The 15,597-nt window shown below is 43.7% G+C and overlaps 1 protein-coding gene across 2 annotated transcripts in view; it reads right to left on the bottom strand.

The window, feature by feature from the left end:
• Window positions 1–15,597, bottom strand: part of BICD2 (BICD cargo adaptor 2) — a 152,423-nt gene that overhangs the window by 23,371 nt on the left and 113,455 nt on the right. For both annotated transcript variants that reach the window (XM_034775499.1, XM_034775498.1), the window contains exons 3-5: window positions 5,708–5,860; window positions 2,989–3,441; window positions 464–1,483 (exon numbers count right to left, since the gene is read on the bottom strand). In XM_034775499.1, the coding sequence (XP_034631390.1) occupies window positions 464–1,483; window positions 2,989–3,441; window positions 5,708–5,860 (1,626 nt within the window). The remainder of the gene's footprint in view (window positions 1–463; window positions 1,484–2,988; window positions 3,442–5,707; window positions 5,861–15,597) is intronic.

Genomic DNA, 15,597 nt, shown 5'->3' with positions numbered 1-15,597 from the left:
TCAGCTATGGGAATACCATAGCTGAAGTCGAGCTATCTTATTCCGACTTACCTCCCATCCTCACGACGCGGGATTGACGGCCGCGGCTCCCCCGTCGACTCCGCTACCGTCCCTTGCTCTGGTGGAGTTCCGGAGTCGACAGGGAGCGCGTTCAGGGATCGATATATCGCGTCTTGACGAGATGCGATATATCTATCCCTGATAAATCGATCGCTACACGCCGATACGGTGGGTAGTCTGGACGTACCCTTAGACTATGTACATGGAGTGAAATCCAGGCCTCACTGATGAATGGGAGTTTTGTCACTGACTTGAATGGAGCCAGGATCTCAACCATGACTGCAGTGTCTAACACATGTGGCAAATGGCAACAAGGGTCATTCTAGCCAAATTTTCTTTAATGCATTTGCTTATGATATAGCTGTGTAAAACCCTGGGTTTCATCTCTGCAAAACCTGCTCACCTGTTTGTTGGCCTTTAGCACAGTTCTCAGGGTTGCTATCTGTTCTCTCTTGGTGCTTAGCAGGGACTTCAGCTTCAGGATTTCCTCCATGAAAGCTTCCTTGTCTTTGTCCACTACTGGCCCAAGTTCTTGGGTGGCAACACGCTGCCTGGACAACTCGGTTGTTCTGTCCACCGCAGCTTGTAGGTGTTTGATCTGATCGCGAATTATAGCGATCAAGTTGTAAATGTTCATGGGTTCCTTCCGAGGATCTGACACAGGAGATGGGAGGGATGACACTGGAGATGGACTACTGTCACCACTTCCATTCTCTGCCTTTCCTAGGTCTATTGATAGCAGCCCTTTAGAGAGCAGGATTGGTGACCTTCGACCTTTGCCCTCTGGGCTGCTGCGTCCTCCTTTACCCTCTTTGTAATAATCCAGCATCACCCTGTTTGGAGTTTCATTGTTGCACATGCAGACGTGGTGATACAAATTGGCCAGCTCCTCACTGAACGTGACTAGTTCATCTTGGGCTACACTGAGACTGCCCTGTGTTTCTCCAGCAACGTCGCTTACTTTCTTCAGCTCCTTCTCCAGTCTGGCTACCTGTTCTCTATCTTGCCTATTAGATTTTTCTAACAAGGTGATCTTTTCAGTAAGAGCTTGGCTTTCAGTCTCATATCTGTTCTTCTCCTCCTCATATTTAGACTCACACTCGTCATATTTGCCCTTAAGGACTTTAAGCTCTTCTTTTAGGTCACCAATCTCTGCCACGGCAACTTTGTACTTGCATTCTAGGATCTCTGGCCCATTGATGTCAACTTCGTAATAATCTCCATCTTCATGGCTGTCACGCTCCTTCTCATTGTCAAGAGCAGACTGACGTTCCTTGCTGACTTGGAGTTTTTTCATTGCATTAAGGTTCTCTGTGAGCCTGCCAACTTTCTCATGCTGCTCTGAAAGGGCTCCCCGGGTGTTCTCCAGCTGTTTCTGAGACTCTTGGAGTGTAGATAACAAATTAACTTTTTCTCTTTCCATCTGAAATACATAAAGTCAGACATTCATTCTCTGGAAGCAAATATTTTTGCAGCTTTATTCTGTACAATCATATGAGAAAATGGTCAACAGTCAATCAAAGGTCAGACAACTGCAGAAACTTGGTCCCTTACACTCTGTCTCAAAACCTATTGGCACCATAACTAATTTGCATCATAGGGTGGTTCTTATATCGATTAAAGATTTTCAAACAAAAACACTCTTTCCTGTTTTATCTTCCCCTTCCACAGTTTGGGTCCCTTAGTAAAACCATTATCCGTTCAGCCAAAGCTGAGCTGAAACTGGTGTTGTCCTGTAAAGTGCCTAGGAAACAATTGGGCATTATAAAAATAATAAAAATGTGAAGACAGTCAATAGCGGCAGTTTAACATAGCACTATCAACCCCTGATTAGCCCGGTTAGCAACAGAAAAAGATAAGACATCAAACTATTGTCACCCCACAGTGCAGCACAGGGCACTAAACCTTCAGGGAACTCTTGAACTGGTCAAAACTAGTCTTGTGTTTTTCTATAAAAAATTCTAAATCAAATTTTTTGAATTTTGTTTATTTTGGTGGGAAAAAACATGGGAGGGGGAGTAAAATGACACATAGAGGTGAAACCCCTCCCCCCCCCCCGTCTCACTTAATCTTCTTTTCCGGTGAGGAAAGTACAAAAGTGCTACTTTCTTCCATTTAAGTTAAAAAGTGAAAATTTAACTTCTCCTCAAATTTTTATATATTTTCTTTCCCCCACTTTTTGGGGTATTACTATTTTTTTTAAGTGGGCATTTTCTCACAATTCTAAAACAATTTAGGGATTTTCCCTGATATTTCTCAATTTGAAAAAATGAAAAATTTTGTCAAAACCAACATTCCCCCAGCCCCTACCCCGCATGTTTTTATTAAATCCCATTTTTTAACATCAGAAAATTTTCAGCAAGCTCTAGCCAACTCATGTGTGCCTTGTTTTATATTCTTCAACACTGGGTGGTTTGCTTATAATATAGAAAATGCAAATGACAATTCATGGCATAGACTCTTAAGCAAATTAAAATGGATTTCATTTTCATCAGACTATGAATCACATTAGACAGGAATTATAGTACATTTAAATATAAAAGTACATTATGACAGGTGAAAAAGCTCCAGTTTTAGTATTTGCAGGAGACCCATCAGACTGTGGGAAACTGAATGAAAAATTATCAGAGGGGTAGCCGTGTTAGTCTGAATCTGTAAAAAGCAACAGAGGGTCCTGTGCACCTTTAAGACTAACAGAAGTATTGGGAGCATCAGCTTTCGTGGGTAAGAACCTCACTTCTTCAGATGCAAGAAGTGAGGTTCTTACCCACGAAAGCTTATGCTCCCAATACTTCTGTTAGTCTTAAAGGTGCCACAGGACCCTCTGTTGCTGAATGAAAAAGATCTTTCAAGAAGACTGAGTTACCCCACAGTAATCTCAGACTGCTAGTGTAACAGAGATTTATTATCTAGGATCTTGACATTTACCTGCACAAGCTGTTGTTTCAGCTTCTGGATTTCTGATATATTTAGCTCGCTCAGAAGATCTGAGACCAGGCTTGGGGCTGGAGGGAAGCTGTCATTTTTCTTGGGAGTGGATGTATTATTCTTGCCATTGCTAATTTTGCTGAGGCAGTTCTGTTCAAAGCCATTCATGATTTCGTCATTATTGGGCTCTGTGGTTTCATCACTGAACTTCAGTCCATCCAAAGAGATGTTCAGGTGGCTGGTGTACATAGAGTCATTGATGTTCATGTAATGAGAGAGCTCCTTACGAAGGTTGTTCTTCTGCTCACGCTCAGTCTTCAGGGTCTCTAAGGCCTCCTCAAGTTGGCGTTCTGAGATCTCTTTCAACCGTATAGCATCTTCCAACTGGCTGTTGAGAAATTCTGTTTCCTCTTCAAGCCTTTTGATTTCATGTTTTAGGCCTTCAAACTCCACCTAGAGAACATATGATAAAATACTATCACTAAAATGCCTGACTGTAACAGCTCACAAAGCAATTTCAGAACACTTAACTAAATAAAATAGACATCAGTGAACTGTGGTGGAGGGGGAATAATTTTTAGATTCTGGACTCTAGTTCCTGCACCACGACTATAGACATCATACTTTTAATCTACCTTTGAGAGTGCATGCAATAAACATTTTCTGAGCAAACTGTTAAATGATGTTGATCTACTCCAAATTAATTAGAACATTTATTATTTGCACCATGTTTTAAAGAGGCAGCACTCAACTGTTTCACTTAGCATATAATCCCAACTGTTTGATCAGTAAATCCATGTGCCAAACTTCACACACACTCAACCCTCAACATATTTAAAACCAAAGATTTAAAAGCTGTGAGCCTGATTCACTATATGTAACGCCATTGAAATGGCCTGTTTAAAACTGTTGTGATGCAGTGATGAAGGACCCTATAGTTATAAATGTATGCAAAATGCCTTATTACTAAGCACAGACTAGGACGTCTTCAAATCAAACCTATACTGACAATACAATATGAAATCTCACTGTATTACCATACTTTTCTCATCTGTACAATGATGAGAAAACTATCTGTTGTGCATTGGTTTGTAACCTTAATTAATGTTTGTACAGCTCTTTGGATTCCTTGGACGAGAAAAAAGAGTAACAGAAGTACTGTAATATCTTATTTATTTTTGTCAGTGAGGAAAAAGGGATTTTTAAACAGTAATATTCTCCCAGTGCGATATAGCGGAACCAGAACTGACTCATGACTTAAGCCATGCACCCTTTGTGTTAATTCTGCTTTGCAAATGAAGATCTGGAAAACTTGAGGGTTTCTTTTGGTTGTCTCAATGGATTAATTAAAAACTAATAACATTCAGTGGATGGGATTATGGGATGGAGAAAGGCAAAAAAAAATCCAAATGTCATTAATAGAAAATTACTTACTTTGGTTCTAAATATAACCGCCAAACCGGTATATTTAGGACGTAATTCACATTATTAAAGGATCCAGGACACAAAATGATAACCAGCAATTGCTGGAAACAGCCATCTACCAAACGCTGCCTGACAAATTTGGCTGAGGCTCAAAGTCAGCATTAGTGAGTTTAATTGGCTTTGGGTGCAAAGATTTAAATATCTAGGCAATTTCACTTGCTTCCCCCTACAGGGCCAAAGTGAAATCCTGCTGGCCAGAGGGGAAAAAGAAAAACAAGAAGGGAGGACAACATTGTTTGTTCTGGTTTCAGAGTAGCAGCCGTGTTAGTCTGTATCCGCAAAAAGAACAGGAGTACTTGTGGCACCTTAGAGACTAACTGCATGCATCCGATGAAGTAGGGTTACCATACGTCCGGATTTTCCCGGACATGTCTGGCTTTTTGGGCCTCAAATCCCCGTCCGGGAGGAAATCCCCAAAAGCTGGACATGTCCGGGAAAATAGGGAGGGAGGGGTTGTGGGGCCGGCGGTGCTCAGCCAGGGGCCAGAGCTGCTGGGGCCGGCGGGACGGAGGGGAGAATGATTAGACATCAGTAGATAACTATTTCAGCTGTATACAGCTGAGAGACACAATACAAACAATCCCGATCTAACTACTGTCGGAAACAGTAACACAAGAAAATTCTAAACTCATTACAAATATGTAATTACCTTTCCTGAGAATCTGCAGATGATTAGAACGGTACAATAAAATATTACTTCGTTTTGTAGCATGTGCATCACACAAGTGTCTGACAATGCAGAGCAATTATAGCAGTGTTTAAAATATTACAAAAGGGAGTCAGAGAAGACAGAACATTAGGAGAGCAACAGAAGAGCAAGCACCAACATGAAGAACTGTCCAAAAAATCTATTAATTACAGGTGAGACTGGCTGACATATTTTAAAAGGGGATGAAGAATCAGTGCAGCAAGGAGACAACTCCTAATAGCTGATGTAGCAGGGGATCAGCCTCCTACAGAGGAAAGGAGGAAGTGGAAGGACTTAGATGAGACGAACGAAGAACAAGCAGAAGGGGATGACCAAGTGGGGGTATAGGCAGAGAAGAGATGACGGTACTGTCATGAAGAACTTTCAGTACAAGAGGATTGATTTTGTAGTGGACAGAAAGCCAGGAGTAGCCTTTTGAGGGTGGGGAGATGTGGCTGCACATGTGCTAATGGGCACAGAGGCAGGTTTTAGCATGATGAGCACACTGGAGCAGCCTGGAGCTATGCTGATGATTTCCATACTTGCCTGGTTTTGCTTGAGGACAGACACTTGTTTCTGAAGGCAGATGTTCTCCTCCTCGAGCTCAGTGTAGTCTTGCAGCAAACGAGCTTCTCTGAATTTATATTCCTTGATGTCATCTCGCAAGCGGGCTCTCTGGGTCTCCACATTCTGATTGAGCTGCGAAAGAAGCACCAGAAATATACATGTCTATATTAACTAACTATCTAAAGCTATCATTCTATGAACAACAATACTTCAATTTTAAATTAAACTGTGCATACATTCTCGTTATTTAACGAGACTAACCTGAACCTATTTTGAGCTGCGAAAGAAGCACATGGACATTCAGCCATAAAAGAGCAGCCAAGTATTTTGCAGCTGTACACTGGATAGAGTGAAGATAATAGCTTTTCAAACAATTACGAAAAAGCTAAAAATAAAAAGGAGAGGGGTTGTCTATTATTAATTCAACAATTTAGGTTATCGCATCTTGTTTCTGCTATCCTCAATCCAGCAGTGTAGCCAAAATACAACAAAAGTGCTTCATTCTTTTCTAAAGAAAACCAGTACAAAGAGCTACTTTGGATTCTCTTAGCATAATGTTATACTACTGGTTGTTGGAAACCAGATCAACACTGCTTGCAAATTCATCAAAACACTGTGTGCAAATCAGCTGCCTCTTCAACAGAGATACATAGCACAGATGTCAAATAGACATTTACTGAAAGACACAACACAAAGAAAATAGATATACTGCAGGAGGGATGCCAGGAGCAGAGTCTGTTGTGTTTTCAGGACATATGTGGAGTTGAGTCACCTGGAACTACAAATCCAATAAAGTTAACACTAGCTCTCTCCCACCTCAGGTAGAGATTCAACTGTATAAATTAGTCTATTTACTTTTAGCAGACAAGAAAACAGTATCCCTAGCACAGTGAGAGGCTAAATTAAAATAGCCTGTTTTAGCTGATTGCTAAGACACTAAAATGCAATCAACAATGCAAATGAGAGGTCATTGCATCCTATATTCCAAGGCATGCATCACAGTTCTACAACAGAACCACTAATGGCTTCCATAGGATGAAGTTTCAAGAGATCATTTGTACTTTAACTACAGCAGTGAAGGAATCAGAGATTTTGAGTCTCAGAGGTTTGCGGGATCCTTTTTTCCCCCCCTTTCAATTCATATGCATTTTTCTCTGAGTTCATGGTTTTGGTGCAAAAATGAAATTTGGACTTGGGCTCAACCGATAGATGCATGAAATGTCTAACAACCCTTAGCTGAGTAAAAGTCATAGCTTGTAATGAAAACCCCAAACCAGGCAAATCTGCATAGTTTTGAATCTAAAGTTGCAAGTAGCCCAGTTAATATTTTGTGCTTCTGTAATGCCTTTCGTAAGAGAGTCTAAGGCTTGGTCTACACTAAACCCCCAAATCGAACTAAGGTACGCAACTTCAGCTACGTGAATAACGTAGCTGAAGTCGACATACCTTAGTTCGAACTTACCCCCGTCCAGACCCGGCAGGCAGGCTCCCCCGTCGACTCCGCGTACTCCTCACGGCGAGCAGGATTACCGGAGTCGACGGGGAGCACTTCTGAGTTCGATTTATCGCGTCCAGACTAGACGTGATAAATCGAACCCAGAAGTTCGATTGCCTGCCGCCGAACCAACGCGGTAAGTATAGACAAGCCCTAAAAGCACTTTGCAAACATTAATGAATCAAGCTTCACAACACTTTTGCAGCTAATATGCGCCCCCCCCCCATTTTACAAAGGAGTATTGGTTAGAACAGACAGACACCCGAGCCGCTGTGAAGCAGAGGGGCATTTTAAATAAATATAGTCTTCTAAAGAGCCAAAAGTTATAGGCAGGTATGAATGCATGTCAGAACTCCCTCCCCTGCTCAAGTGTCAGATCCCAGCAGGAACGAAGAATCTGCAGCCAAATAATTCAAACAATTAAAAATCTAAAATCATAAAAGGCTCCTGGGTCAAACTCATCTCTAGGTCAGATTCATCTCTGAGTTTTATACCTAATTACGAGCCTGTTCTTGTAACCTTTACCCATGTGAAGTACCACTGAAGTCAACGGTACCCCTTATGTGAGTGAACAACTCTCCCCACACCATCAAGCTATTCTCAAAATAAGATACTCCGAGGTGTGTTCTCTAAATCCTTAATAATTTTATTTGAAAAACAAGGTTACACTCCTCTTCAGTGCTCTAATTACCCCACCTCTCACAGGAGTTTAAACCAAGTTGTGCGTGTGGAGTAGAGGTGAACTTCAGATTCACAGTTAATAATTGGACAAATTTAGTTTCTTTTGCTGTGTGAGTTTTTCTGTGACAGGCTATGATTTTTATTACACTAATGTTACTTGCAATGGTTCGGTGAATCATCCACGTGAGCAAAATTTTAGCAAACTTTATGGATTGTTCATGAGGCCCACTAATAGCATTCACAGTGTTTGACTGGTCACCTTAGGCCTGGTCCACACTAACCCCCCACTTCAAACTAAGATACGCAATTTCAGCTACGTGAATAACGTAGCTGAAGTTGAAGTACCTTAGTTCGAACTTACCGTGGGTTCAGATGCGGCAGGCAGGCTCCCCCGTCGACTCTGCGTACTCCTCTCATGGAGCAGGAGTATCAGCGTCGATGGCGAGCACTTCCGGGATCGATCCGAGATCGATTTATTGCACCTAGACAAGACGCGATAAATCGATCCCAGAAGATCGATTGCTTACCGCCGGACCCGGAGGTAAGTATAGACGTACCCTAAGTCACACAGCAGTGCTTCTTCTCGTTGGTTGGATGACCTAAACTTTGCAAACAGGAGGGCCTGGAGAAAGCATTGGAGTGGTTATTTAAGATTGAGGCACAGAGCATTTTAAGGAGATTCAGATAGAGCAGCAGATGTAAGCGGCCTAAGAAATCATTTTAAAATCTTTTCCTGTCCTGTTCTTCAGGAGAGAGAACATGTACAAGAAGCCCAGATTTTAAAATAGCTTGCTTCCTTCCTGAGCACGGAAGAAAGATATCTAACTCTGATTTATTGGCTGTCTACGGACTGGACATTCCGTTTGTTCCTATCACATTTACACCACACAGCTATATATGTTGCCAGTTGCAGAGGTTATAGCTAGGTCCCTGGCTGTCTCATATAGTTGCTCAACTGCCAAGGCTTGAAAATCTGGGGTCTGCTGTTTATTTCCCCCGTTCCATATATAACACACTGTATTATATCCACCAAGTGCATGAAGTGAATCCACTGGTCTCCATACCAAAGGAAATTACACTGCACTCGTTCACACAATTAATGGCTGTGGCAAATGATTGTTGTCAGTATAGAAGACAACCTAGTGTTAATGCCTATCAGCATGCCAGAGCTCCCTCTCCTACTAAACTAAGAAATTTTTTGTGTAGCAGAGAATATTCCTATTTCATTCTACACAGCAGACGATATTATCAAATTGAATATATCCTAAAATGGATCTGTTCATTCAAAAGCACACAGACCTTTTCTCTGATCTGTGCATGAACCCTCCTGTTAGAATATTTGTCAGTGCCATTTCTTCCTCTTAATTTCCCCCAGATGAGTTGTTGCAGGGATCCCCATCTTACAGCACAGATATTAGTTAGAGCTATTAGTAGGGTTCCCATATTTCAGCAAGCAAAAAAGAGGATAGGAGGAGCCCTGCCCTAGCCCCACCCCCGTCCTGCCCTAGCCCCGCCCCTCCCACTTCCCACCCTCCTCAGAATCCCCAACCCTCTCCCCCGCTCCTTGTCCCCTGACTGCCCCCTCCTGGGACCCCTGCCCCTAACTGCCCCCCAGGACTCCACCCCCTCCCTAAGCCTCCCTGCCTCTTGTCCCCTGACTGCCCCCTCCTGATACCCTCCCCCCATCCTAATTGGCCCCCTAGGATCCTACCCCCTACCTGTACCCTGACTGCTCCAACCCTTATCCACACCCCCACCCCCAGACAGACCCCTGGGACTCCCACGCCCCATCCAACCACTCCCCATCCCCTGACAGCCTCCCCCAGAACTCCCAACCCACTTAAACCCCTCTGCTCCGATCCCTCTCCCCACTCCTTCACCCTGACAGCCCCGTCCCCAGAACTCCCCCTCCCCCGCTCCTTGTCCCCTGACTGCCCCCTCCTGGGACCCCTGCTCCTAATTGCCCTCCAAAACCCCACCCCCTACCTAAGCCTCCCCTGTTCCTTGTCCCCTAACTGCCCCCTCCTAAAACCTCCCCACCCTAACTGCCCCCCACGACCCTACCCCCTACCTGTACCCTGACTGCCCAAAACCTTATCCACCCCTCCCAGAAAGCTCCCCCCCAAACTCCCGACCGCCCCCCATCTCTTGACTGCCCCCTCCAGAACCTCCCTGCCCCTTCTCCGACCCCCTGGCTCCCTTGTTGTTGGCCTTTGCCTAATGTCTCTGTGAGCTTGCTCAGGAACAGCCTGAGCCGCTTGTCCCGGCATGCTGGGCAACAGTGGAGGAGGAGCGGGGGAGGAGCTCCAGACTGCCGGAGGGGTACTGCGAATGCAGGGAGGGAGGGAGTGATCTCTGCTGCAGGGGAGAGGAGGAGGGGTCTCTCTGGCTGTCGGAGCCCCACGTAAGTGGCACCATCCGGCCGGCTGCCCTGTTAGCCATGCGCATCCTGCATGGGGGGAGAGGGAGTCTGGACATTTACAAATTCCCCCCCAGGCGCTATTTTTAGCTCAAAAAGCCGGACATGTCCGGGGGAATCTGGACGAATGGTAACCCTAGCTATTAGAAACAGTAGACATTTTCTTGGCAACAAACTAGGCAGGCCAATTCCACATTATCCCTTTTATGCCAGGCTACAATTGTTTTACTTGGTGAATCTAGAGGCCTATTCCCCATCACTGACACCAATTTCTCTATCTCCATACAAGATAAACTGGAAAAATATTAAATTCAAATACATGTTTACTTTTATTTTCCTTTATGTGGGAGACAAATGGCACTAAACACTCAGGAATAACCTCTCTAATTTAGAGGAAAATAGCCAGACAGCGAGGGCGAAATTGTGACCCTACTGAAGTCAATGGGATGAGAACCAGAGAGAAAATGTAATTTCGAAGTTTACAAACAAGTGAATCTCTTTTCGGTTTCTCTTAGGGTATGTCTTCACTGCAGAGTTAACTCGGGTGATAGACACCTGGGTGAGCACTCAGGTTAGCCTAGTCTGGGTATGAATCACTGCAAAGCCATACCCCAGTTACTGTATCATCACTGGTGCTGTGCTCACCCGTATGTGTGGCTAGGACTTCTGGGGAAATCTCCCTTGGTTCTTTGGGCCACAGTAACCTAAGCTGTTCTATGATTCTTTCCTAGTGAATTGAGGGAGAACCAGTCTGTCCTTGCGGACACACTGGTGGAATTGTGGGAAGGTATTGCAGGACTATCAGTTCTCGAGTGATTTAGTCTGTATCCTTCCTGCAAAGAGAGTGATTAACAACCTGAGTGAAAGTGGCACCCAGGGTTTAGCTTACAGCCCAGCTGGGCCAGCTAAACTGGATTGAAACACCACTAAATTTGCCTGAGATGGTTGTGTGTGTGGATGGAAAGGGGATTGGGGCAACACACAGGAGCCTGAGTTAACTCTATAGTGAAGACATATCTGCAGTGGGTCTGACTAGGGCTCCTAGGTGCTTTGATAATGTCAAGAATAGAGTCCAAAGGTACACAAGGTCAGTTATTTTACAGATATAACTTCAAATTCACCTATTGATCAGCTTCAACTCAGTTTCTTACGTGTCATCCTTCAAAAATACAACCCTCCTGCATGACAGCACTGGACACAAAGAAAGAAAGCTTTGGTAGATTAATATTTAAGATGGGGTCAATCAGGCCAGCCTGGAGCTGTTAATTATAGTTTATACTTAAAACAAGGTAGGAAATAGATCATTTGAAATTATAACATCATCCAGCTGGGATGGGTTGATGAAACAGGGCTGGAGGCCTGGGGTCAGCCAACCCTGATGACTGTTGGAACCATCTGTGCCACATTAAACCACTCTGATGGGGCCTGATGAAAGGCAGCTGATTCCTCTATAAAGAGCAGCGGGGGGCAGAACAATTGATTGTCTCCTAGGGGAGTGCAAAGACTACTATGGGGACATTTATATAAAAACTGAGAGGCCTTAAAATATCAACGTTTTTGCTGCAACCCATACTAAGAGCATTAGGAAAACAGGGCCCTATTAAGAAAAAGAAAAAGCAATATTGCAATTCTTTAAGACTACTGGGAAAGATGAAAGACTTCAGGTTTTTTAATTATCTATGGTGCCCTGTGTTTGGCAGCGATAGACTCAGGAACTAAGTCTGCTTTGCCCTAAAACACAAGAAGGGGGAGAAGAGAGACTTTCACAAAGCTGTGGCAGAGACTGCAGAGAGTGAAGAACTGTGCAGGGCACATGCTGCAGGAAAGGCCCTGAGACCAGGGGAATTGCCTCTGCTTAGAAGGCTGGGAGTATCCTGCTCAGGCAGGAGGAAGACCCTGGCACCAGCGGAGTTTGGAAGTCAGAGCCTGAAGGCTGAGCTCCAGACAGATAAAGCCTGGAAGAGGTAACTGACTTGGGAACCAGCTCAGGGAAGGAAGCAGAGGTGATGCATGGGGGAGAGGAGTGGTGGAGGGGACAGGCACGTGGGTCTCATACCTCCCCCAGATTTCGCCAGACTGGGAGTCAGGCTAAAGGGACGTGCCTGGGAAAGGCACCAGCAGCTAGTGCTCCCACTGGGCTCCACTAGGTGGCACCCAGAGCAGGGAGGCAAGACCAGGTTAAAGCAGGTAAAATATAACAAGTGAGTCAAAGTTTGTAAATCCAAAATGATAGAGATGCAATAATCTGCCAGTTTCCCAAAAGTCTTTCAGGGCTACCCAGAATAACTCCAGGAATCTGTCTTCTTGTTCAGTTATTTTACCGTGTTAGAATCCAAATAGTCCAGAGATGAAGGATTTTCCTTTGAATCAGTACTTACAGCTTCTTCTTCGGACAACAATCTGGTAAATACGTTTACACACACAATGGCCCCTTGCTTTGAAATTAGTATTTCCTGTTACAGACCGTAAGTCCCTCATTAGCATTTCACAAGATTCCTTTGAGTAATTTAGTTACAGGGTTGCACAAATGCAAATGTTTGTAATAGCAAATAATAGGGTATACAACTAGTTTTCATGAACTGAACACCTGAATACATTCTCATACTAGCACACATTTTAATGTAGGGTTATCTAAACGAATTATAGGGGTATACGCAACTTAAGTGCAATGTAATAGCAGACAATCTATTACAGATAAGTGAATACAATAACATTAGCATCTCTTTTGATCTCTACTAGCATAAGAGTGAATTAGTTTGAATACATACTAATACACTTAACATTTCTTTGATAATCAAAAGTAAATTGGCCTATGGCTCTGGCCTGAGCTAGTCTGTCAGCATCACAGTCTGTTACAGTTGATTATTGAAAAGAAAGCTTTGCTTTCCCATTGTCTTTATACAATCTTCTCTTTGTGTCACTCCAAGACTGTCAACGAACCCTGTGTTTAAATCTACTTGGAAAAATCATTCTCTCTCTATTAATAAGTTGTATCACAAGTCATGCCATCATGCTGTTAAAGAAAAAAAAAAAAAGAAAAAAACCCCAACAACAACAAAAAACAGAGTGTGGCTCAGTCCTCTAATCATGATTGGCATTACATCCATTTTTGGTTGATGAAAGCACAAAAAGGAGTTAACAAAATCAGTGACCTAGAAGGTAAAAAAACCATCTCTGTCACTCCCAGGAGTATCAGGATGTAACAAATTCGGTCTACCTAGCAGGCAAGTTTATAAAGATATGCACTGTGTAGCTGCCTGAGAATCCTAATTAGCAATAACACCACTACCCTAAAGGCAGGTATCTTTGAAATGAAACACAACAATTTACTTAAACTAGTTCCATCCACCCACAGATGTACATTAAAACAAACCCACGATAAGATGCCTAGGATTGAAAGTCTGGGCAATGGATCTTAGAGCTGACATCCCCCAAAAGCATTGTCCAAAATATGAAAGTCATTTAATCGGACAGCAAGAATTCAATCTTTGTTCTGTGTGTTCATTGAGCTGTCTTGACCACTGTTAAATATGGCTGGTATTGCAGATGAAGCCCATGTGAATAGACATTCTGTCACGTCAACATTGTAGGCTCCTTAGGGCAGGATCTGCTTCTTTATTTTTGGGTCAGATTCAGTTCTCCCACTGTGGTAAACTGGCTCCCAGCAAACCTTACATGTCACTCTTATAAGTTTGCTCTCTCACTTTCAGATAGCCCCAGTTGCCATAGCAGATGAATATCCTGAAAAAAAATATTCTAGTTGTATATTTGGCATTTCATGTAAGAAAAATATTTTTGGGACATAACCGGTAATGTTCTCATTCTCAAGTCTTCAGCCTTTCCCAGTTTCACAGCATCACTAGTGGAGAGTGCATAAAGAGATTGTAAGGGACTGTGCGTTTTTTTATCATTGGACACCAGCTATTATACTGAGGTCTCAACTGGAAATAAATCTCCTAACCATTGCATTAAAAATCAGCATGAAAACTGGGAAGACCATTCTACCTGGCTCAGTGCAGCAGGCCTTGTCATAAGTTTCCAAAAGCTGATGAGGTGGTAAATACAGATTAATGTTTCTATTTTTTTAAGTGGAAAAAGGTAAAAACAAATTCTGCCATGTGCCTCTATAAAAATCATTTCAGACCATGCATGATCAGGCCGGCTTGAAGCCTGAACCTTCAGCACTGCTGCAGCACAGACGGCTTGAGCGACAGGACTAACTATACTACCTGCAAGCAGAAGGCTTTTATCCCAAAGGTGGGAGATGGGCTGCTAAGCCCATGGAATGTGTCCGTAGGTGGTTGAGGGGATTCTGGCTATTTCTCCCCCCTTTCTCCAGAGGTTGGAGGAACATTTCTGAATTTTTACAGTTTTTGGTTTTGTTCTTATAGCATTTTCCATCAAAGTGTCCAAAATGATTTCCAGCTGTTGTAGGTAGATATTTAGATACTGTACTTGCATATTAGGGAGGCATGGGAGAAGTGCAAAGATAACTTAGTCACCTTTGCCCCACCCTTCCCCTCCTTACTGGCACAAATCTTACCTCAGACAGAGGTGAAGATCTAGCTATGTTTATATATATTATGTACACCTCCACCCCGATATAACGTGACCCAATATAACACAAATTCAGATATAACGCAGTAAAGCAGTGCTCCGGGGGGGGGAGGGGCCGCGCACTCCGGTGGATCAAAGCAAGTTTGATATAACATGATTTCACTTATAATGCGGTAAAATTTTTTGGCTCCCAAGGACAGCGTTATATCGAGGTAGAGGTGTGTATGTGTGTATATATACACACAAACAAACCTCTACCTCGATATAACGCTGTTCTCGGAAGCCAAAAAAAATTATACATACATACACACACATGCACACATGCACACATACACACACACACACACACACACACACACACACACAAAATGTTATTTTGGTGGCAAAGTCAAGCACTTCAAAGTTAGGAAAACCCAGGTTTATGGTTTCCTGTGCAACCTTATTTTGGCTCTCTTGTGTGTATGCAAGACCAGGAGCGGCGCCAGGGTTTTTGCCGCCCTAGGCGGCAGCGCTCCTCCTCAGAGCATTCGGCGGTGGGGATCCTTCCACTCCACATCTTCGGGGCACTTCAGTGGCGGGTCCCGGAGCAAGTGAAGGACCCGCCGCCGAAGCGCCCCGAAGACGCGGAGCGGAAGGACCCCCGCCACCGAATTGCTGCCGGGGACGGCAAAATGCCGCCCCCCCCCCCAAATCCTGCCGCCCTAGGCGACTGCCTAG

This window comes from Trachemys scripta, chromosome 7 (assembly GCF_013100865.1).
Source record: "Trachemys scripta elegans isolate TJP31775 chromosome 7, CAS_Tse_1.0, whole genome shotgun sequence".
Taxonomy (NCBI): domain Eukaryota; kingdom Metazoa; phylum Chordata; order Testudines; family Emydidae; genus Trachemys; species Trachemys scripta.
The sequence above is the reverse complement of the archived record's forward strand: the minus strand, read 5'-3'. Positions and strand labels throughout refer to the sequence as shown.